General features: G+C 49.0%; 2 protein-coding genes across 2 annotated transcripts; both read right to left on the reverse strand.

Moving 5' to 3' along the window:
* Positions 1-3,420: 3,420 nt before the first annotated feature.
* TMIGD3 (transmembrane and immunoglobulin domain containing 3) lies at positions 3,421-5,714 on the reverse strand. Its single transcript, XM_077844339.1, is given in 4 exon segments — positions 3,421-3,680; positions 3,683-3,832; positions 5,292-5,401; positions 5,539-5,714. Coding segments are annotated over 4 exon segments (696 nt in total).
* A 5,859-nt stretch (positions 5,715-11,573) lies between these two features.
* Positions 11,574-15,231, reverse strand: ADORA3 (adenosine A3 receptor). The gene is made up of 2 exons (XM_077916076.1): positions 14,312-15,231; positions 11,574-12,693 (listed from the first exon to the last, which is right to left on the reverse strand). Exons 1-2 carry the CDS (start codon positions 14,659-14,661, stop codon positions 12,099-12,101), a joined length of 945 nt encoding a protein of 314 aa, XP_077772202.1. The 5' UTR covers positions 14,662-15,231; the 3' UTR covers positions 11,574-12,098.
* Between the last annotated feature and the right edge of the window lie 8,801 nt (positions 15,232-24,032).

Consider the following 24,032-nt stretch of genomic DNA (forward strand, 5'->3'; position numbering starts at 1 on the left):
TAGAGGCCAGAAGAACTGTGGAACAGATCAACAAAACCAGGAGTTGGTTATTTGAAACAATTAATAAGATAGATAAACCATTAGCCAGCCTTATTAAAAAGAAGAGAGAAAAGACTCAAAGTAACAAAATCATGAATGAGAAAGGAGAGATCACCACCAACACCAAGGAAATACAAACGATTTAAAAAACTTATTATGAGCAGCTATATGCCAATAAATTAGGCAATCTAGAAGAAATGGACGCATTCCTGGAAAACCACAAACTACCAAAACTGGAACAGGAAGAAATAGAAAACCTGAACAGGCCAATAACCGGGAGGAAATTGAAGCAGTCATCAAAAACCTGCCAAGACACAAAAGTCCAGGGCCAGATGGCTTCCCTGGGGAATTCTATGAAACTTTTAAAGAAGAAACCATACCTATTCTACTAAAGCTGTTCAGAAAGATAGAAAGAGATGGAGTACTTGCAAACTCGTTCTATGAGGCCAGCATCACCTTAATTCCAAAACCAGACAAAGACCCCACCAAAAAGGAGAATTACAGACCAATATCCCTGATGAACACATATGGAAAAATTCTCAACAATACTAGCCAAAAGGATACAACAATACATTAAGATTATTCACCATGACCAAGCGGCATTTATCCCCGGGATGCAAGGCTGGTTCAACACTCGTAAAACAATCAATGTGATTGATCATATCAGCAAGAGAAAAACCAAGAACCATAGGATCCTCTCAATAAATGCAGAGAAAGCATTTGACAAAATACAGCATCCATTCCTGATCAAAACTCTTCAGAGTGTAGGGATAGAGGGAACATTCCTCGACATCTTAAAAGCCATCTATGAAAAGCCCACAGCAAATATCATTCTCAATGGGGAAGCACTGGGAGCCTTTCCCCTAAGATCAGGAACAAGACAGGGATGTCCACTCTCACCACTGCTATTCAACATAGTACTGGAAGTCCTAGCCTCAGCAATCAGACAACAAAAAGACATTAAAGGCATTCAAATTGGCAAAAAAGAAGCCAAACTCTCCCTCTTTGCTGATGACATGATACTGTACATAGAAAACCCAAAAGCCTCCACCCCAAGATTGCTAGAACTCATACAGCAATTCGGCAGTGTGGCAGGATACAAAATCATGCCCAGAAGTCGGTGGCATTTCTATACACTAACAATGAGACTGAAGAAAGAGAAATTAAGGAGTCAATCCCATTTACAATTGCACCCAAAAGCATAAGATACCTAGGGATAAACCTAACCAAAGAGGTAAAGGATCTATACCCTAAAAACTACAGAACACTTCTGAAAGAAATGGAGGAAGACAAAAAGAGATGGAAAAATATTCCATGCTGATGGATTGGCAGAATTAATATTGTGAAAATGTCAATGTTACCCAGGGCAATATATACATTTAATGCAATCCCTATCAAAATACCATGGACTTTCTTCAGAGAGTTGGAACAAATCATCTTAAGATTTGAAAACAGAGAGTCTCTTCAATAAATGGTGCTGGGAAAATTGGACATCCACACACAGAAGAATGAAACTAGACCACTCTCTTACACCATACACAAAGATAAACTAAAAATGGATGAAAGATCTAAACATGAGACAAGATTCCATCAAAATCCTAGAGAAGAACACAGGCAACACCCTTTTTGAACTTGGCCACAGTAACTTCTTGCAAGATTCATCCATGAAGGCAAGAGAAACAAAAGCAAAATGAACTATTGGGACTTCATCAAGATAAGAAGCTTTTGCACAGCAAAGGATACAGTCAACAAAACTCAAAGACAACCTACAGAATGGGAGAAGATATTTGCAAATGACGTATCAGATAAAGGGCTAGTTTCCAAGATCTATAAAGAACTTATTAAACTCAACAGCAAAGAAACAAACAATCCAATCATGAAATGGGCAAAAGACATGAAGAGAAATCTCACAGAGGAAGACATAGACATGGCCAACAAGCACATGAGAAAATGCTCCACATCACTGGCCATCAGGGAAATACAAATCCAAACCACAATGAGATCCCACCTGACACCAGTGAGAATGGTGAAAATCAACAAGGCAGGAAACCACAAATGTTGGAGAGGATGTGGAGAAAGGGGAACCCTCTTACACTGTTGGTGGGAACGTGAACTGGTGCAGCCACTCTGGGAAACTGTGTGGAGGTTCCTCAAAGAGTTAAAAATAGATCTGCCCTATGACCCAGCAATTGCACTACTAGGGATTTACCCCAGAGATACAGATACAATGAAACGCCGGGACACCTGCGCCCCGATGTTTCTAGCAGCAATGTCCACAATAGCCAAACTGTGGAAGGAGCCTCGGTGTCCATCGAAAGATGAATGGATAAAGAAGATGTGGTCTATGTATACAATGGAATATTCCTCAGCCATTAGAAACGACAAATACCCACCATTTGCTTCGACGTGGATGGAACTGGAGGGTATTATGCTGAGTGAAATAAGTCAATTGGAGAAGGACAAACATTATATGTTCTCATTCATTTGGGGAATATAAAAATAGTGAATGGGAATAAAGGGGAAAGGAGAAAAAATGAGTGGGAAATATCAGAAAGGGAGACAGAACGTGAGAGACTCCTAACTCTGGGAAATGAACTAGGGGTGGTAGAAGGGGAGGTGGGCGGGGGGTTGGGATGCCTGGGTGATGGGCACTGAGGGGGGCACTTGGCGCGATGAACACTGGGTGTTATGCTATATGTTGGCAAATTGAACTCCAATAAAAAAATAAAAAAAAAGAAAGACATCTCTTCTGGAAATGGAAATAACTGAGAAGCCACAGAAGGAAAAAAGAAAAAGTCTAGTGCTTTCCATAAGCTCTTTGCCTGAGACAGAGGCTTTCTGATGCGAAAGGGAGGATTTCAGCATTTGCCAGGAGAATTTTGGAGCAGTCAAGTGCCTTAAGCAGACCTCCCCCTACAGGCTCCAGGCCAACCTACACCCAACCAGCAGCCTCCTGGTGTGAACTGCCCTCCTGACCATTTTGGCCATGATCTTCATCCCAGTTTCTGAGGGTGCTCATCCGGGCACCCAGGTCATTTTTTATAGCCTCGCTCACCTCTCAAGGAAGGGATCTTCAAGACTCTAGACCTACAATCCTGGCTATGGAGCACAGACGTGTAATGACAACCTCAGAGCCTTTCCTGGCCAGCAGAACAGAGCCCTCCCACCTGTCAGCCACCATGAGCCTCTCCCAAATCCCATGGGCCAGATTGCTGGGAAGGAAGGGAAGTTCCAAGAGTAACCTGGAGCCCACACACCGTTCTCTTCCCCCAATTCCAAATTAATCCCCAGCACCATTAGCAACCACCAGGCTTCGGAGGGAAGGAGAGACCAGGTTACCCCAGAGAACCTAGCGGGAACCTGACTTGGCACTCACTAGCTTCAGTGAGTATTTACCACACCAACGCACAGGTTGCCCCTGAATAGACCCCTGGCCGACTCCTTACCTTTCCCAGACCAAAAATCACTGGCGAGGCCTCCTCTGTTGTCAGTCACAACCAGCTCTGTAAAATCCATGCCATCCCTGTCAAAGTCCCATTGGATGCCACACCGGTACCAGCCCGTATCCTCCTTGGTCAGGCAGGACACAGTGATGATGAACTGGCTTCCTGTGTCCCTCAGGACCACGTGGTCGGTACTATGGGTGTGAATGCAATGATGGTGCCATAGTCCCGAATGTAGCCTCAGTACCAGTATTTGCGATGGTCCTTATAGTGGGCATTGTAGTTGCAGGTAGCAGAAGCTGTGTCCAGCACAAAGCTTTCCTTGACCTTCTTGTCCATAACCATGGCATCTGTCAAAATAGACATGGGCATGTGTGCATGTGTATCCACACACACACACACACACACACACACACACACACACACACACCATCGTTCTTTTAAACATGTTACAGCTCTTGTCATCCAGTAAAAAGTCAGTTAAAGCACAGGGAAGCTGAATTTTCATTTTCTTGTTTTGGGTATGACTATGAGGGGCCAAATTCATATGTTCAACTGTTAACCTCCAGTACCTCAGAATGTGACTGCATTTGGGGATTGAGCCTTTAAAGAGGTAATTAGTTTACAATAAGGTCATTAGAAAGGCCCAATGCAACTTGAGTGGTGTCCTTATGAAAAAGGAGTCTAGGATACGGAGGACAGGCCAAACGACAAGTCATGTCTCATGTCTCTCCAGCTACCCAGTCTGTGCAGTTCGTTATAGCAGGCCGAGCCAGCAACTTGCACAGCCCTGGCCTGAGGGATACCCTTCTTCAAGGACAGAGGCGGCCTCTCACCCCTGCCCCTGGCCCCCTACTCCACTCTGGCCCTCTCAAAAAGTAAGTGACAAGGTTTGAAGGCTTCTGCTGGCTGCAGAGGGCCAAGAACAGAGGGAGCCAGCTTCTGTTCTTAGGAGCAAGGAACTTCCCATTTCCTCTGTGCAACGCCCGCAGGGGTAGCGCCATCTTCTCCGGATATTGCGTAGGGAGGAAGTCGTGCACGCCACGTCCCGCTCGACCATGGCTGGGGAAGTATCTGGACAAGGAGAAGATGTGGGCAGCAGGGCCCTCTGTCTCTCAGCCTTCCAGAGGTGTGCCAGGTCCCCGCAAATGCTGCCTGGGACCAGCCTGCACGGCATGCTCGCGTCCCTTGTGTGAATTGACATGACTTGATTTTTTGTTCTCCCAGCAAGCATTTCTAAAATTACCAGGACTTGAACCTAATCTTAAGAATTCAAAAGTCTTCATGCTACCAGATTCACACCACACAAGGAAGATGGGTTAATGCTCAGTCTGCAGGCCTGGACCCTGACCCAGGGAGAGGACAGCAGCAAGAAAGGTCAGCAGGCCAGAGGGCAGCAGAGCCCCCAGGCCAGCCACCCTCGCCTCCCAGCTCAGGTCTCACCCCTGGGCTCAGGCATAGACAGGCAGCAAGGAGTCCCAGCCTTGTTCCTCTGCACAAACACTTTTCTGGGGAGAAGGAGGAGGGAAGGGGAACTTCCGCTGAGAGAGTACAGAGCCCACATTTTTAGCTGAGGCTTTCAGATTCCTTCCAGCCTCCTTCCATTCCCCTTTCATCCCCTCCCTGCCACAGCTCACTTATCAGAGCTAAGAACAAGGATGAGTCCAGACAGGATTTTTCTCCTTCTTTTTTCCTATCCCACTCCTTCGGTGGTTCAGGCTATGGAGCAGCCACTCCAAGCAGCAGAGAAGGGAATGCAAAGTGTTTGGGAAGTTTGGAGGCTGGAGATGCTTCCTCTCTGTATTTTACCTGAAAAGGCAGTCAGGAAGAGCAGAACGAAGAACCCCATGACTGGAAGGAAGTGAACAACCTTCAACTGGAATGACAGGCTATGCCCAGAGGTCTCAGGAATCCTGGATCTGTTTAAGGGAAACCAGATCTTTGAGCCTCAGCTGGTTTTATCCTGTTTGAAGAGACCAGGGCAAAGGGAACAACCAGTCAAGCCAAGCAGTGCTGCCATGTGTAGCTATCCAGGTTGTGCACTGCACAAGGGTACCTCATCAGGGGGATGCCATTCGTGGAAATAAACTTACTTATGTAATAATGTGGGCAACTGAAAAAAAGTGTGGGCTTCCTGGCACTCCCAAAACAGCGGTGGAGATTCTCCTCCTGGATAAATACACCCTGGTGCAACAAAGCCTTGTACCCAATTAGCAGAACACAAGCATACATGCCAGCGTGGGCCCACATTCAAGTGTGGGACTGTACCCTGTCCTGCCAATGCACCGGGTATCGCCAGAGGGCACATCCACCACTCTTGGAGGCCCAGTTCTCTTTTAGCTGAGGGGAAGACTAATGAGGAGATTGCTAACTTCCCTGACTCCCAAGTGGACGCTGAAGCCTCATCCAGAGAGTGGGGTTGGGCAAAGCTGTTAAAAGCAGATGCACCTGGCATCAGGAGCATGGAGTGGCGTCCACGTGGTATTTTGGTGTTGGCAGCCAGGGCTGCCGCTTCCAGACCTCCTGAGAGTTTCCTGGGCAGAGCCGGGACAAGTCAAGGAGATGTCAATGCAGTGATAAAAGCTTCTCTTGGTTCCTATTGGGACTCATGGCCTGACTGCTGATTTTTAAAGTTTGAATTACAGAAGAATTTAAGCTGAACACTACTTCTCACACCCTAAAGCTAGCCCTTCCCATCAAGGGCCGGATGGGGATAAGTGTCTGATCCGGGTCGTTCAGTAATATCCTCTCCTGAGGGAGAGGGCCTTTCTTTCCTTCCCACGCAGTCAGCGTGTGGGCCTGCTTCAGGTGTGTGTTTTACCTGCACCGTGATAAAGGTGCCTTATTTACTCCTCATCAAACCTCTGTGAGTTCCATCAATAAACCGCAAAGTGGAAAAAAAGGCAGGGAAGTGGGTGGTGGTAAGGAAAGAAGGAGGAATCTATAGATTAAAAGAGGCTTAAGAGAGGTAATGACAAACTACCATCTATAGAACTTATTTGGATCCCGACTGAAGGTCTAGATAATGGGGAGATAGTTGATGATGTCAAGAAATTATTGTTTTTTTCAGATGGGATAATAACATTGTCAATAATCAACCTCTAAAAAAAAAAAATCAGCCTCTAAGGGGCACCTGGATGGCTCAGTTGGTTAAGGGTCTGGCTCTTGGGTTTGGCTCAGGCTGTGATCTCAGAGTGGTGAGATCAAACCGCATGTTGGGCTCCATGCTCAGTGTGGAGTCTGATGAAGATTCTTTCTTCCTCCCTCTCCCCACCCTGTGCATGCACATGCATGTGCGTGCCCATGCACACACTCTCTCTCCTTCTAAAATAATTTTTTTAAATTTTTTTTATTTATGATAGTGAGAGAGAGAGACAGAGGCAGAGACACAAAAAGGCTCCATGCACCAGGAGCCTGACGTGGGATTTGATCCCGGGTCTCCAGGATTGCGCCCTGGGCCAAAGGCAGGCGCCAAACCGCTGCGCCACCCGGGGATCCCCTAAAATAATTTTTAAAGATTAAGTCTTTTAAAAAAAAATCTGGTTGGGGAGCCTGGGTGGCTCAGTGGTTTAGCACTGCCTTCAGCCCGGGGCGTGATCCTGGAGACCCAGGATCGAGTCCTACATGGGGCTCCCTGCATGGAGCCTGCTTCTCCCTCTGCCTGTGTCTCTGCCTCTCTCTCTCTCTCTCCGTGTCTCTCAGAATAAATAAATAAAATCTTTAAAAAAATAAAAATAAAAATAAAATTTAAAAACCTGGAGGAATTGAGTTCCTTTTTAAATAAAATAAAATAAAATAACTTAAAATAACTAGCCTCTAAGATGGTTCCTGGTACTCTTGCTGTTGTTTAGTCCCCTCCTAAACTGAATCAGGGCTAGCCTGTGTGATCAAGAAAATCAATAAAAATTGGGGCACCTGGGTGGCTCAGTTGGTTGGGTGTCTAGCTCCAGTCATGGTCTCAGGGTGCTGGGATCCAGCTCTACGTCAGGTCTCTGCTCGGTGCGGAGTCTACTTGTCTCTCTCCTTCCCCACAGCTTGTGCTTGCTCACCCATGCTCTCAAATAAATAAATAAAATCTTTTTAAAAAGAAAATAAAAATTGCATAGCAACTGATAATTCATATTGACTAGATATCATATAGAATTGATAATTCATATAGAAATTCATCATTGAGTCCTTATCTCTGAGAAAGCTGCATGCAAAAAGAACACTAGGAATGGCTCAGAGATATTGCCATGAAACCAAGGAAAGGAGGCCCCTGGGTGGCTCAGTGGTTAAGCATCTGCCTTTGGCTTAGGGTGTGATCCCAGGATTCTGGGATCAAGTCCCACATTGGGGTCCCCTCAGGGAGCCTGCTTCTCCCTCTGCCTGTGTCTCTGCCTCTCTCTCTGTGTCTCTCATGAATAAATAAATAAAATCTAAAAAAAAAAAAAAAAAAAAAAAGAAAAGAAAGAAACCAAAGAAAAGTAGCAACAGGAGAAGTGGGTTGGGCATAGATATCAGTAAAATTCCAAGACAAGAAAAGGTTGCATTTGAAAGCAAAGGAGAGGCCCAGAGTTTTAGAATGAACCATGTGTCTATTCTCATTCTGAGTATTAGTTGATGCTCCTTAGTTCTGTTGCTGCCTTGTAAGGATAAAATTAATTTTTGTTTCTCAGATGAGTAACTTAAGAAGATGAGTGGGTAATAAGAACAAGCCAATTGATCATTTAAAAAAATTTATATATATATGTATTTTAGATTTCATCTATTTATTCATGAGAGACACAGAAAGAGGCAGAGACCCAGGCAGAGGGAGAAGCAGGCTCTCTGCGGGGACATCAATGTGGGACTCCATCCCCAGACCCGGAATCATGTCCGGGCCAAAGGCAGACACTCAACCACCGAGCCACCCGGGCCCGCCCCCCCAAATACTTTTCATAAATAAAAACCAAAATGTTTGCAGATAAAATAATTTGATGTCCAAAATTTCAAGATAATCAGGGTGGGGTGAGTGGATAGAGACATAAATGGAACAACACTGGATGATCAACATTGGTTGATCATTATTAAAGCAGAATCATCAATATCTGAGAGGTTATTATGCTGGCCTCTTCACTTTTGTGTGCCTCAAGTTTTCCATAATAAAAAGTAAAAAACAAAACAAAACTCTGACACAGGGATGACAAGGTTCAGTTTTAGGAAACTGCCCGAGTTCACACAGCTAGTACAGCCACCATGATCTGATGCTAAATCTGAGAGGGGGAGAAAAATTCTTTCCAGCATACTCTTCCTTCCCCAATAGTAATAACACAGCAGAAGTATAGACTACAAGGGGACATACAGCATGTCATCTGAGCAATTGTGGCAACAGGCAGCCTGTTTCCCCATTTGCAGCATATCCAGGAAGGCATCTAAGGGCAGAGTGTCTCTAAAAAATGAGCACCTGGTTGTAAGACTGAATTTACCCACAGACAATGGCCAGACCATATATAAAACTAGACCTCTGGACAGAACATCTGGCCCAGGAAACCAGCATTTTATCTGTAGTAACTGGACAGGGAAGCCAGCCTGTTAAAAGTCAGTTTTGTAGAAAGTCAGACCATAATCTCTAGCAGAAGTCCAGAACACCAAAAGATAATCCCTGTGACAACCCCAGATGGCTAGTAGTAACTGACAGCTTTCCAAATGTTTGTCCTTCTTCCAGCTGGGGACCAACCAGAGAAAGCCAAATATGCTCACCTTGCCAATCACACAGGATGCCCCACTTCTCATAGCTTCCCCAGGCCAATGGCACACCTGAAGCCTCCCTGTTGCCACCAGAGAGCTTGCCTACTCCTCTGCCTGCCTTCAAGTCTCTGCCAAAATGCAAGTGGCAGCGACTGACTCTCTTGCTATTGCAAACTTGGGGTAGCCTTTGCTTGTTGCCACTTGGTCTTCGCTTATATCCACGGTAGACTTGATTTAAAAAAAAAAAATTAGGTACATAAACCCAGCTACTCAACATCTACTGTGGTTCCAGAGAATTCATACAGAGGAGGAGGAAGCAAAACTCAGTTTTGTCTGGGTAGTCTTTTTACCTTATTCCTTTTGGAACAGAGAATCAACAACCACCTTCAAGTGTCCCGTTAAAGGAGGCTAGCCAAGAGACAGGCCTGAGGAGGCGCAAGTGACGCTGATCTCTAAACCTGAAACCAGGGTGGAGCTCGCCACTTCTACTAAAGCTCCTCACCAGTGATTCTTAGTTCATCTTTTTTGAGTCTACTTCAAAAGGCATCCTCACTTTAAGGGCTTTTAGTGGGCTGGTGGACCATCTTAGCCCAGGACATTCCTACTTGACCAAAACAAAATAAAACAAAATATAAAAAAACAACCACACTATAACTCCCTGCAAACTATAACTTCCTTGCAGAACTCAGTGGGTTTGCTAAGCAATGGCCTTCAGAAAGAAAGAGAAGAAAAGAAGAGAAAAGGAAAAGAGGGAAAAAAAGCTTTTTTTTCTGAGACTCGGGGACTATAGCTCATCTTACGATACCAAATGACACAGGACAGACTCCTGCTTTGCTTGGAAGGAAGCTGTCCCCTTAACCCAAATTTTCTACGTGTTGCTATAGCAACTGCTAGAAATTGTTTGTAAATTATGAAGCTGCCTCTGTTTGGGATTGAAAACTAACCAGCACTTCCCTCAAAGGTCCCAGTGGGCAAAGGTGGCCTCTGTGCAGATGAGTGTACCGAGGTCACCAGAAGCCCCATGGTAAACACAGGGCCTCAACCTGAAGGGGCATGTTAACTAAGCACAAAAATTAATTCTGGGGGATTGAGGAGGGAAAGCCTGAAATCAAACAAGGGGATGCCATTAAGGGGAAAATTTGTGGTGGTTTTGAGGGCGGCGCTTGGATTTTTAGAGAAGAAAGATCCCCAAATGTTGAAGGGGAGACTGGGGAGATGAATATTGCTTCCCACACCTCCAGCGTCACTGGAGGCGGGTCCTAGTCATTTGCCTTTAAGATACTGTGAGCGCTGCGGGCAAATGAGCAGGTCAGCGACCAACACAGTTTGGCATTAGTAGGAGAGTAGATGGAAGTGTTTGAATCTCCCAGATAGCGTTCATTCTTCCTGGGCTGGCGGGGAAGAAGTGAGGACATTTACTGAAATGAAACATTAATTAGGTAAATACAGTTACCGACCTCTGGCCTAAGATTGCGATCAGGATAAACTTTCAGAACCAGCTAAGAATCAATTAAAGGAAAAAAATCTCCAGTACACTTATGTTCTTCGAAGTGGTTTAATTGAAACCCCCATCTTGCTGTTCTCATCAGCTTCATATACTCATTGTTTGGAGGAGAGTCCACAGCTGCACATTTGAGTAGACCAAATCAGGGGTGTCCTCTGACTCTCCAGAGCCACACTCAGTGCTGGAAGGATGTGATTAGGACGCTAGCCCTGCCTGATATCCGGATTAATGAGACACCAGTGATAGTACCTGAGGCCTCTGCCCCAATCAGCAGTCCTCAAGCATACAAACCGTAGGTTGTATCCATGTATCTGCTAGTTGTACATGAGGTGAACTTGAGAGTTTGGACTTTGGAGAAGTTACAGGTCCTTCTTTGTGCCTGAGAATAGGTGGGGAACTTGGGTTCTCCCAAAAAGGCAGGACTGAGTTTAAATATGGCCTTACTACTTGTTAACTGACTATAGACAGACAAGTTACTTAACCTCTCTGTGCCTCTGTTTTCCTTCTGCAAAATGGATGGGATGATAATGGTGGCACATTCTTCAGACATATCAACATCAGAAAAAGTAAGGTATGGAAAGTGCTTAGCTCACAGAAAGCACTCCACAAGTAATAGCTACCCTGTGCCCCTTTCTTGCCCCTTTGATCCTTCTCTAACAATTGATGAATGGCTCATAAAGTTGCCAAAAGCTCAGATCAGCCCCGGAAAAAAAAAAAAAAAAAAAAGCAGGGTGTTCTAAGGCAAGGGGTGAGGGGCCCAGAGTCCAAACAGGTGAACGTGGCATGTGGCTCCCGGTGGCAAGGGCTAGAGTGCCAAGATCTGCCAGCTGGGTCTGTGAACCTCAGGTAACCCTGAACTCTCAGAAAAGAGCTACATGACAGTTAGTGGTCATTTTTATTTCCTCAAATACAATTACAGATGAATTCAGCAGTTTAAGTCTCCCTTTGTGACACTGTTCCTACCATCTCCCTGACATCTGCTGGGGTAGGTTTCTTGGTGTGATTCTGCAATGGAGTGGAACAGAGTCGCCACCACACTCATGTCCCGCAGGACTGGGACTTTTCATCTCTGAGTCAACAAGGCCTCCTTCGGATTCCATAACTTCTCCTCTTGCTTGGGAAGGAGGAACACAAACAGTAGTAACAGCAGGACATTTTCCTCAAGTCAGACATCCAGAACAGTGAATCAGAGAAGAAGGACAAGAAAATAATTGGATTACAGGAAGGGTGTTAGGGGAGATACAATTGGAGGCAACCAGTCAAATGCTCCCCACCTCAGTAGAAGAAATTAAGGATGTGAAAGCCCTTGGCTCAGGCAAATAGGTCCTCAAGTGTTTACTGATGTTGAATCTGGAGGTTAATGGGGGTGAAGAATCATCTTTCAAGGACAACTACTCAGAAGTCTACTCAGTGCTTGAGTCCAAAGAATCAGAGGACTGGCAGATCATATAGGTCTTGAAGATCAAAAGATAGGTTTCCTTGAACTTCTTTATTTTATAAGCATAGACAATAGGGTTCATCATAGAGTTAGCATGGGAGAGCAGAATGCCCAAATACAGTATGATCTGTGGCACCTCACCATGAAAGTACGTGATACAGTTGATGATAGATAAAGGCAGCCAGGAAAAAGCAAACAGGAAGAGAACCAGAAACAGGGACTTGGCCGTCTTGAACTCCCGTCCATAAAATGCACCTGTCTCTTTGGAGCTTGAAAAGTTCTGATTGAGTTTGTTCCGGATGACATAGAATATGTCAAGATAGATGGCACACATGACAACCAGGGGGATTAAGATCCAAGTGAAGAAGCTGAAGTAGACCATGTAGTCCATCCTCATGACAGAACTGAACTGGCACGAGAGGAAGGTGACATTTCTCTGGTGCTCTGAGGTCAGTTTCATGTTCCAGCCAAACATGGGGGTCAGTCCCACCAGGAAGGACACCAGCCAGCAAAGCCCCAGGGCCAACCATATTCTTCTTTGTGTGGTGACCCTCCTGTATCTGTTGGAATGGAAGAGAATGGGTGAGTTCATAGAATTGCTACAGGAAGGGGCAGGGGGTGACAGGAGCGGGGATGGGGATGGGGTGGGGACGGGGATGGAGAGTGCTGACATTCCGGCAAACGTGTCTGGGGGACTTTTTAAAAGAAATATGATCAAGAATGGATTAAAAATACTTTGCCACACTCACAGCTCCATTTCCAGCCCAAGAATTCTTTGACTCCTGGGAGGTAAGAGTTTTCTAGGTCTCTTGGGACCTGGTGAGAAATGACCTATCTCCTCAAAGCACCTTTTCCAGCAACGCTCTGCCTTCTTTTGTTTGGCTGCTGTGCCGAAGCCCAGAAGTTATAACTGCGTCTCCACACTCCCCTCCACCTGTGCCTGCCCCTGCTTCTCTGTTTGCACTGGCATCCACACTTGATAATTGAGTTACATGGGTCTGTGGAGGTGTGGAGATCGTGTGGAAGTGCTTCCAGAACCTCAGATGACTCATCCACAGAGAAGCACCATCCTTCCTGACAACATCCCACACACAACACAAGAAGGAAACTGATTTTGTTAAGTATTGACTGTGTACTTAGGAGACTTTATCTCAGTTAAATCTCACAACAAACTAAAGTTATTTTTATGATAATCTCCATTTCATTGCTGGTGATGGGTACAGATGACAGGAGTTGGAGCTACTATTGACTGAGCATAGACCGTGTGCAGGCATTTTTCTAAGAGCCTTACACGTGTGAACTATGTAATTACAAGGAAGTGGCAATATTTGTCCCCATGTTATAGGTGGAAAAGGAAAAAAGAAAGAAAGAAAGAAAGAAAGAAAGAAAGAAAGAAAGAAAGAAAGAGCAATCCTGGTAACCTGTACAAGCTACAAGTAGCAGAGGTGAAATCGAAGCGAGGTAGATTTGTGTTCAGAGTATCTTAACCGCTATGGAAAGATGAGGAACCAAAGCAGTAAAAGTAACTTGCCCCAGCTCAGATATCAAGATCTGGACTTTGAAGCTCAGGCTTTTTAGTATCAAAAGCTTGCTTACAGCCCCCTCCCTGCATCTCTTCCCTAAGATCAGAGAGAAGGAGGGCAAGACAATTGTCACTCAGGACACCTGGGGAATGAGATGTCTCCATTAGGTGGTCCGTCCTGTTCACCTCATCACATTGCTACTTTCTGCAATGGAGAACTGTTTCTTGGTCCCCTCCTCAGCTTGGAAGAGGAAGCAAAGTCAAAATAACTTGAAAATAACCTACGTCTGCAAAGAACAGAAGCATCCGTTTATTTCTCTCCTCCTATTCTTTTCTGTCTGCTCCTTATTTTATCTAGTAGGTTTCTGTCATTTCTAAAACCCAAGAACATCTTTTACTAATTGAAGGTGCATCAAGCTTCCACCATCTTAGCTGCCCCGGGGGCCTAAGCGTACACCCCCATAGTCAGCGGAGACGGCCTGAGCACTCCTCTGTTCCCCAGTCCCAGCTCAACACTGTTCCAACCCTCACACACCAAATGGTGAAAAGAAATGTAGCTCCCTCTTTCAAGTTCAGAGGCCAGTTTTGATTCGGTTTCATTGAAGAAGCCCTGGGTCCCAGGCACCTCCATCACTGCCCCACACGGCCCCTCTTACCTGACTGTGAGCTTGACCCGCAGGTACCGGTCCACAGCAATGGCTAGCAGGGACATGATGGAAGCATGAGTGAAGATCAACAGCAGGCAGGTCATGAAAAGGCAGTTATAAAATTGGATTGTGATGCCCAGGCTGATGACAATGGCCAAAGGCATGACCAGCACCCCAACGGCAATGTCAGCAAGGGCCAGGGAGACAATGAAATAGAAGGTGGTGGTCTGTAGGCTGGGGTTCAGCTTGACCACCCAGATGACCAACACATTGCCCACGATGGCGCAGAGCCCGATGAGAATCTCCACTGTGATGTAGGTGACATTGGCCAACAACAGGGCAGTGCCATTGACAGCCATCTTGCTTTCTCCAAGGAGCTTCCCAAGTAATAGGCGTGCTGACAGGATCCGTGTGGCCCGGTGAGCCTAGCTCTTGCCAGGCATCTCGCTAGAGGTTCAGGTGCAACAGCAACGGTCCCAAATTCACAACTTGCTCATTCCTTCTCTTCTCTGGTGGGACGCTCCCTTGGAGAGCCTCCCTTCTTTTCTTAGAGGGTGCCCATCTCGGGGCAATCATTTCCTGCCCCTTCATGGGCCACACACCCCTGGGCTCCCGGAAGCGTGGAGGACAGTTCTTTATGGGGTGAATCTGAAAGTGCCGTTCCTCTAAGTTCCCCAGACAGACACGCTCATAGCTTCTGCCTCCTGCCCCTCCTTGAGCTCCATCGAGATAAGCAACCTTCTTAGGGGGGGCGGTCAGGAAGTGAGATGGGCCAAGAGGAAGCAGAGACCAGGAACACTCACAAGCAGATGAAAAGAGCAGAGGAGCGGTGTGAGTGGCATGGAGAAGGCTCGAGATTCATTCACTCTGGGACTGGATGGGAGTGTAGGCCTGGGTGAGAGAGCAGTGGAAGCACAGACTTGAATGTTCTGGCTTTCTGCTGGCTTAGCAGAAATACCCCGTGACAAGGAGGCAAACGGGAGCCACAGGGGAACAAGAAGTAGATTTTGGTGGCAGCCTTAGCCAGAATTTATTGTTTTCTTAGTGTACGCTACAGATTGAATGTCTGGGTCCTTCCCCCACCCCACACAAAATGTATGTGTTGAGAGATCTGAGCCTCAAAGTGACAGTATTAGGAGTAGGGTCTTTGGGAGATGGCTGGGTCAAGGAGATGGAGCCACCATACGTGGGATTAGTGTCTTATAAGAGACACCCCACAGAGCTCCTTCACCCTTTCCGCCATTCAGGAACAAGGAGCTGTTTCCCACCAGACACCAGAGCTGCTGGCACTTTGATCTGGGGCCTCCCAGCCTACAGAATTGACCATTTCTGTTGCTTATAAGCTGCCCAGGCTTTGGTGTTCTGTTACAGTTGCCTGAACAGACTGAGACAGTGCGTTAACAGCGAGCGCTGAGAATTGAGGGGCATGAGTGGACTCTTGGCCGGCACAGCTGGGATCCAGCTTCTGCATCAAAGATCCTTTGCTAAAGGAACAAGCTAAGAGCCCCTGCTTAGAAGGGCAAAAAGGCTCGGCACCTCCCATAAGCATATCTGCCGACTCTCCATTTCCCGGGTCAGCCCACACACCCACCAAGGTCTCACATTCCCTCCAGCCAGCAACCAGCTGGTGACAACTCTCTCTGAGGAACAACAGGACAACAGGATGATGGCCAGGCAGAGAGAAGGGAAAGGCCCACGCGTGCACACCGTCACACAGCGTACCCTCTCACCACCGCCTGCAGGAATGAGGAACCCAACTGCTTTCCTGGAAGTTGTTCATCTGGTCTGCAGCTTCTGGAAACCAGACACTTAAAGGCAGTGGTCACTTAAGGTCCCTCTAGTTCAGGTGCTCTCAGTCCTGCCCCAAGGGGTTATTTACAGAGACAGCAAGAAGGGGTGGGTGGACCTGAGCCTGCACCGTGAACTGAAGGGTTTATGATATTTGCCTTAAATGCCAATCCATGTACAGCCCCAACTAAACCTTGACGCTACCAACAGTGTTGTTTACATCCTCGCCAGGGCCCTGGTGAGATGCCTCGGGATGTGGCCTCCACATCACCCTCTGCTCCCCCACCTCATCCCGGGTTGGCCCAGGCTGAATCCCTTGCTCATGCCTCTAGACTTGTCATTTCTCCCTGGGCTGGGGGACAGCCCTCTCCAACTGCATCTCTTTCACTCCAGCATTTTCCAGCGCTAACTCTGCCTGCATCCAGCAGGGCTTCTCATCAAAGTTTCTACCGCCATTGCTTTTTTTCTCTCTGCTTCAGAGAAGGAAGTCACAGAGACCTATTTTTAGAAGGCTGCATGCCACCCAAAGAAGTCGCTCTTGGCCTAAAGCAATTGTTGAATCTTGGTGGCAAGCTGTAAACGATGGGCCCTCCCGGCCTGTCCCTTGCCACCGGCTAGCACCAAACAGCCCTATGTGAGAGAGAGACTCTCTTGGTGTAGGGACAAGTCCTGTTGCCTGGTTGGAGCAAAAATACAGCAATAGGGTGGTTTCCTGGGGGCTTTGGCCACTCCAAGTCTGCCTTACAGCCTTGTTCTAAGTTTGAGAACTGGTCAGACAATGGACAGCTCCCAAGGAAGAGAGAGAGATAGGGGCCTCTGCGTGGTTATGGGCCAGAAGCTGGGCAAAGGGGAAAGGTGGCAGAGGCCAGGAAAGTGCCTGAGCCATGGATCCAGCCATGGGAAGTGGACCGAGGCCTCGGGGAAGGACTGGACAGCTGCAGCTGGAAACCTGACTGGTGTGTTTGCTGATTCTTGGCCCTTTCATCCTCCGTTAGGACCTAGGTGAGTCCTTTTAGGACTAGCCCATCTTGGCTTGGTTAGAGAAATCAAGGAGAGGGCTTTGTGACCCAGCACCGTGACAGGAGCAGTGTGGTGGGTACAGGATAGCCTGTGAGAAAGTCATTCCAGGAGAAAAGGATAAGCGGGGGGACAGGGGGGCACTCTTGGGACACCTGACCTAACCACCTCTTCCCAGCAGGGAGTTCTCTGGAAATTCCTCTCCATGAACAAGGGAGGCCTGAGCCCATTCCCACTCAGAGGGGTGACAAGAAGGTTGAACAGAGAGGTTCCCAGTTACTTTGCAATTAGGCCTAGGATTGGGCCCTGAGCCAACTTTCCACTCCAGATGGAACAGCAGAAGGCAGCCTGGAGAAGAGGACAGAGAGGCCAGGGCAGATGGTCATCTTGCTTACCACCAACCCCTCCCCCTCCCTAGATGGCCCACAGCTGCTCTCGGGTAACTTCCTTCATCTGTCATGGAGGGACCACCTCAGCCTCCAGAGGCATCTCCAGATGCAAGTCCCCCAACAGCCTCTGTGCAGCCCTTAGGATCAAGTCCAGCCTCCCTGGAATGGCACATGAGACCTTTCAAGGCGGGAGTCTCCCAGCCTCTGCAGCCTCCTCCCCCCTGATACCACAAGCACCGTGGGTCCCCCTCCCCCCTGACACCACAAGCACCGCCATGCTTTCACTTCCTCTCTCCTGTGCACCCGGCTTGGAAAGCCCTTCTCCCCATGTCTACCTAGAACACATGCACTCTTTCTTCAAGACTATTCTCAGACAGGACCCTGAAGAGAACTTCCCAGACATCCCCTCCCTGTGCTGTGTTTATCGGGCCCCCCTCCTCTGTCATCCTGCAAGCTCCTGAAGCATAGGGCTCCCCACTTTTCATTTCTAGCCCTACCACAATGCCTGGCAGATCGATGTGCTCCAGTATATTTTTTGATAAATGAACGAGTAGGAAAGCACCTCAGTGAACCGGGGGCATCAGCTTGGCACTGGGTATAGAATACCAATAAATCAGCTAGGACCTGCCAGGTATGTTCCCTTATGCCATCTGCAGTGTTGGGCACTTCATTTTCTTAGTCTTGTTCAATGCTCTCTGATGAAATTGATAATGTAATCAAAGCTGAGCAGACCAGGTTCAGAATGGTGACATAACCTCCCCAGGGTTGCGCAGCTAGGAAGTGGCGGAGCCGGCATCAAACCCAGGCCTCTGGTTTCAGGAAATGAATGGGCAACTGAACAACCACATGAAGCTTTTACAAGTACAAAGCATCCGTGGACTTGATGTTGCCATATCCTCAACATGACGTTCTAACCTCACACCTGGAAAAGAGGTGACCAAGCCTGTGGGAACAGAGCACAAGGACAGTGTAGGTCTAGCACCTGCTCTGAATCACAAAGAAGTGGAGGAGCCAGCAGGCCACTTGGCAGGGCCCCAAGGAGAGCTCTGGGATAGAAAGAAAACTTTCATTGGACCAGAGTATCAAAATATTTCTTTAATAATAAAATTAACTATAAGTAAGAAGTGGCTCAGGGAATTTCCCCCATCTCAAAGAGTTGTGTCTGTTTTAGTTTTACAAAAAGAATCTGAGCTCCATGGAAGAGGCAAGGATCAGGGAGGATCCATCAACCCGAACCACAGGAAGCGTCTGGAGTCCCTAGGAAAGGCCTCACCTGTCCCGAACCCAGGCCTGACGCGCCTGGACATAGCTCAGCCACAGGACCGCAACCTTGCCCTTGGGGTTCTGCTTAACATGGTGAGAGGCTGGCCAGAGAGTGCTCATCTGCTCCTTTGCAGCTGCTCAGACAAGCCTGAGAGAGCCCCAGCAACCACCCCGCACCAACAGCCAGATGCTGTGTGAGCAGGATTGCGGCCGAGGGGGCAGGCACGGGGTGGGGTGGGGGGCTCATCAGAGCAGCAGTCCAGGCAGTCACTGAGACAGGATGGCGGGCAGGTGGGGGGTGGTCGTTTCTGCCTGAGGCTGGCTCACGCTGCCTCCCCTGCTGCCTGTGGAGTTGCACAAAATCAGTTTGTTCACTTCCTCTTGGCCCCATTACCACTTCCGCAAAGCTTTATATTTTTACAATGCTTTGTGCTAGCTAGCGGCAGAGGCTTAGAAAGAGCGAGATGGCCAAGAAGGTGGCCTCTCCCAGCACCCCTCCTTTCCCTGCTTCAGTCAGCCAGGAGGAGGAGGCTAGGCCCTCAGAAGCCTTCCTCCAGGACTGATCCAGAGCCACTGTCCCCAGGGCCCAGTGACTTGAGCCCAAGGAGCCAGGGACTCCTGAGGCCTACAGCCGGAGTTCAAGAGACCCACTCAGAGCCAGCCCGAGGGAGAAGGGAAAGACCAAGTTTCCTTTACTCTGAGCAAGAGAAAATCCTGCGCAGCAAAGCGGAGCTCCTTGGTCCAACGTCCTGCCCACCAGGGCCCCCAACCCCACGTGCAACGGAAGGCCCCCAGGCCCTGATGGAGAGTCCAGAGCAGGCTCCAGCCAACTCTGAGTTTTCACAGGTTCTAGGCGCTCAGAAACCAAGGAGATGCCAGTGTACAGAGTGGCAGCGGGGTCCAGGCTTCCTGCCCCGGCGGGGTGTCCGCCTGGCTCCCGCTGAGCCTCTGCCGGGCGCTGTGCTCACAGTGACCGCCAGGTGGCGGCACATCCCCACGGCCTCCGGGTGGGCCCGCGCCCCAAGGGGCAGCGGGGAGGCCGCAGCACCCACCCGTGTAGCGCAGGACACCAAGGGACTAAGGGCTCGGGAGACGCGGCCGATGCGCGGCTGCCCGGGCTCAAGCCCACCCCCTGGCACATTTCTGGGCAACACTAAACTCAGTCCTCAGCTCAAAACGGTGGAGAAGCTGCTCCGACTTTCAGAGCTGTGCGGATTCCGGGAAAAACAGCGGCTGGGGTTTCTTCTTCAGAGTGTGTGAAGCTGAGCATTTCCTCATGTGCATGTTGGCCAAGTCTATGTCGTCCTCTGTGAGGTTTCTCTTCATGTCTTTTGCCCATTTCATGATTGGATTGTTTGTTTCTTTGGTGTTGAGTTTAATAAGTTCTTTATAGATCTTGGAAACTAGCCCTTTATCTGATATGTCATTTGCAAATATCTTCTCCCATCCTGTAGGTTGTCTTTGAGTTTTGTTGACTGTATCCTTTGCTGTGCAAAAGCTTCTTATCTTGATGAAGTCCCAATAGTTCATTTTTGCTTTTGCCCCGCACAGGCTCCACTCCGCCCGCTTAATTAAGCAGAACCACCCCATGAGACTCACAGCAGGGGAAACTGAGGCCCAGAGGTGCACAGGCCCGCTGGTGGCTGTGCGGCTGGTCGCAGGAGTGCGGGGACTCGGAGGCCGCTACTGGCCCCTCATTTCGGGGGAGGACAGAGGAGACCAGGAGACCAGGCAGGGGCTGCTCAGGGCGACCCCTGGGGTGTGCAGCTCTCCCACATCCCCAGCTGGGCCCTCGGCACCTGCCAGTCTCTGACCAGTCCTCTCCGTCCCGCGGGCAGGGAGCCTCCTGTGGTCCAGAGCCCGGGACTTCTCACATCACCTCCAACGCCTTCACACTCCGCGCCTGGCTTCTAATCACTCAGCCTGGTGTCTCCCAAACCCCAGACAGGCCTACAGGCCTCTGGGCCACTGCAGGTCCCGGTGTGGACCCCGCGCCCTTGACCGAGTCACCAGAAGATGCAGAAATGTGCTGTGCGCGGAGCTCTCACTGATTCCCACATCCTCCCCACCCCTGGTTTCCTTTCCCTTCTGCCTAACAAATGTGACAACAGTCCCTCAGAAGTCGGAGGCAGACCCCCAGTGGCAGCAGGTATGTCACCTCCCTTCCTGTCACGTGTGTCTCCCCTCCTCCTGCGTGAGGCCTGGCGCCACTATGACCATGACAGCACCTTGGAGACACCGGCCGCCGCGCTATGCCTTGGCGTCTGGGTAGGTCTACTTCCCACGTGGAGAGTGGGCGCAGTGACAAAGGAGGGTACTGGCTGTTGGTGGCACAGCCCGGCGGTGACAGGGCTGTTGCCCAGGCCCAAGTCTGTCTGGGTTGCAAGCCCTGGGCTGCCCCATGAGCCCCCGAGAACGAGGACGGCTCCATACCAGTCACTCCAGACCCGACTGGGCAATTGAGGCAGAAACTCCTCACGGCCCTACTGGGTTCAGTCTTGTGTCACTGGTCAGGCCGGCGACGGGGGCAGGGGACCGAGCAGCGGGCTGCTCTCGGCTCAGCTAGTAGACAGAGGCTGCAGCCATCTGTGATGTCAGACCACAGCGGTGGGAGACACCACGCGGTCCTGGCCCCTGCTGGGTGGCTTCCCAGGAGCCTGGGCTCCTTGCTTTCCTTCGGGGCAAAGGCAGAGACTGCCCCAGGAGGTGTGTGTCAACAGGTCATCCTGACCCGGGAGGAGCAGTTGCCATGTTCCTTAGAGAAGATGCTGGGAGGAGGGGCCCTGGGAGGGGCTCAGGGGGTGAAGTGTAGGCCTTCGGCTCAGGTCAGGGTCCAGGGCTGGGTCAGGATCTTAGGGTCCTGGGGTAGAGCCCTGCATCGGGGCTCCTTGCTCTCATGGGAGCCTGATTCTCCCTCTGCTGTGTCTCTCCCTCTCCCTCCCTTTCCCGGCCTCTCGCTCTCCATCTCTACCTCTCCTTCTCCCTCAGTCCCCCCTCCCTCCCCCTTTCCCTCAACCTCTCTCTCTCTCTCTCTCCCTCTCCCTCTCCATCTCTCTCCCCCTCCCTCCCTCTCCCTCCCTCTCCCTCAGTCTCTCTCTCCCTCTCCCTCTCTCTCTCCATCTCTCCCTCCCTCTCCCTCTCTCTCTCCCTCTCCCTCTGCCTGCTGCTCCCTCTGCTTGTGTTCTCTCTCTCTCTCTCTCTCTCTCTGTCAAATAAATAAGTAAAATCTTTAAAGAAAAAAGAGGGGATCCCTGGGTGGCTCAGTGGTTTAGCGCCTGCCTTCGGCCCAGGGCTGATCCTGGGGTCCCGGGATCGAGTCCCACATCAGGCTCCCTGCATGGAGCCTGCTTCTCCCTCTGCCTGTGTCTCTGCCTCTCTCTCCCTTCATCTCTCTCATGAATAAATAAATAAAATCTTAAAAAAAAAAAAAAAGAAAAAAGAAAGTAAGGAGGAAGGTTTCTTGGGATAAGTTTCCCTGACCTCAGTGCTAGCGAAGAGGTTGTTTTCTTCACAAACCAGCCTGCTAGAGTCACTGCCTCCTGGGATGCTGTATGGCAGCTTTTGCCAGGGCAGCCAAGAGGCTTGGAGCTGGTGCTCTGTCTCAGTGACCAGGCTTTGCTCAGACTCCGCGTCAGCCCTGGGCTCCCAGGGTGTGAGCGACTCTTCTGCTGGGAGCGGCCCCCCATCCTTTTTGGAAGCAGGCAAGGTGTGATGAAGATGTGCACCTAATATTGGAAGGGGCACTAGCGTTTATTTCTAAGGCAGGTCTGCAAGGTGGTTATTCTAGGTTATTTTTTTTAATTTTTTTAAATTTTTATTTATTTATGATAGTCACAGAGAGAGAGAGAGAGGCAGAGACACAGACAGAGGGAGAAGCAGGCTCCATGCACCGGGAGCCCGACGTGGGATTCGATCTCGGGTCTCCGGGATCGCGCCCTGGGCCAAAGGCAGACGCCAAACCGCTGCGCCACCCAGGGATCCCCTATTCTAGGTTATGGTACAAAGATTCTTGTCAGTCCCTCCCTGACTTTGGGTTGAGGTTCTTTTTCCCCGACAAGCAGTCCACAATCATATTTTTTTTTTTGAGATTTATTTACTTACTCATTTATTTGAGAGAGAGAGAGAGCATGGGTTGGAGGGGTAGAGGGAGATGGAGAAGCAGACTGCCTGCTGAGCAGGGAGCCTGATGCAGGGCTCGATCCCAAGATCCCGGGATCACGACCTGAGCCAAAGGCAGATGCTTAACGACAGAGCCACCCAGATGCCCCCACAATAGTATTTTAATGACCAGTTTGGGCAAAACCAAACCAAAACAAAACAAAACAAAAAGCAATGATAAGACAGAAAGTACCCCCAGGGTTAAATGAGCGCCTTAAGAAGAGCATTCAGTACATCACTTGGAGCATCCAGCACACATGGCCTCATAAACACCCTCCCCGGGATATCAGGGCATGATATCATGATTCCCCCAGGTAGACTTTATTTATATTTATGTACACCCCACCCATGTCCACAAAGGGTTGAAGCCACTACCAGAGTGAGTTAATAGCTTCCTCCTCTGCACACCTATGTCAGCTGACACGTTCCTCTCTTTGAGGACTTACTACACCATTTGTAGTTATTTATTTATGTGACTGCTTCTCCCATGAGCTACTAAAGTCCTTAAGTAAACTCCATAAGAAATTATGCCTGATTCATCTTTAGATCTCGCTCCCACTCCCCTTGTCCCTAAAGTACCAAGAGCATAAAATAGTACCTGTACAGAGATGCCTGGATGGCTCAGGGGTTGAGTGTCTGCCTTCGGCTCAGGGTATGACCCCAGGGTCCAGGAATCGAGTCCCACATCGGGCTTCCTGCAGAGAGCCTGCTTTTCTCTCTGCCTATGTTGTCTCTCTGTGTCTCTCATTAATAAATAGATAAAATCTTAAAAAAAAAAAAACAGTACAAAGGAGACCAATAATAAACTCTCTGGGGTTCTCAGGACCTGTCTTCTCCTCATCCCTCAAAAGGGCTGACCACACCTCTCAATGTCTGGCAAGAAATCAGGAGGCACACAGGGAGACCTCTTGCTCAGCAAAAAAATTTTTTTGCATCTAATTTCAATCTCAAACCAGTTCAGACAGCAAACAGCGTGTGACCAGTTAGGGCCCCATGAAAGGGCCCCGCGGAGGGCTGTCCCATAGCTCTATCACATTTTGTGGTCTCAGCGTCTCTACACGCAACAGCCCGTGTCGTTGATCTCTATGATCTATGTAACGCGTGCCCCCTTCCGC

The sequence above is a fragment of the Canis aureus genome, chromosome 12 (assembly GCF_053574225.1).
Source record: "Canis aureus isolate CA01 chromosome 12, VMU_Caureus_v.1.0, whole genome shotgun sequence".
NCBI lineage: Eukaryota > Metazoa > Chordata > Mammalia > Carnivora > Canidae > Canis > Canis aureus.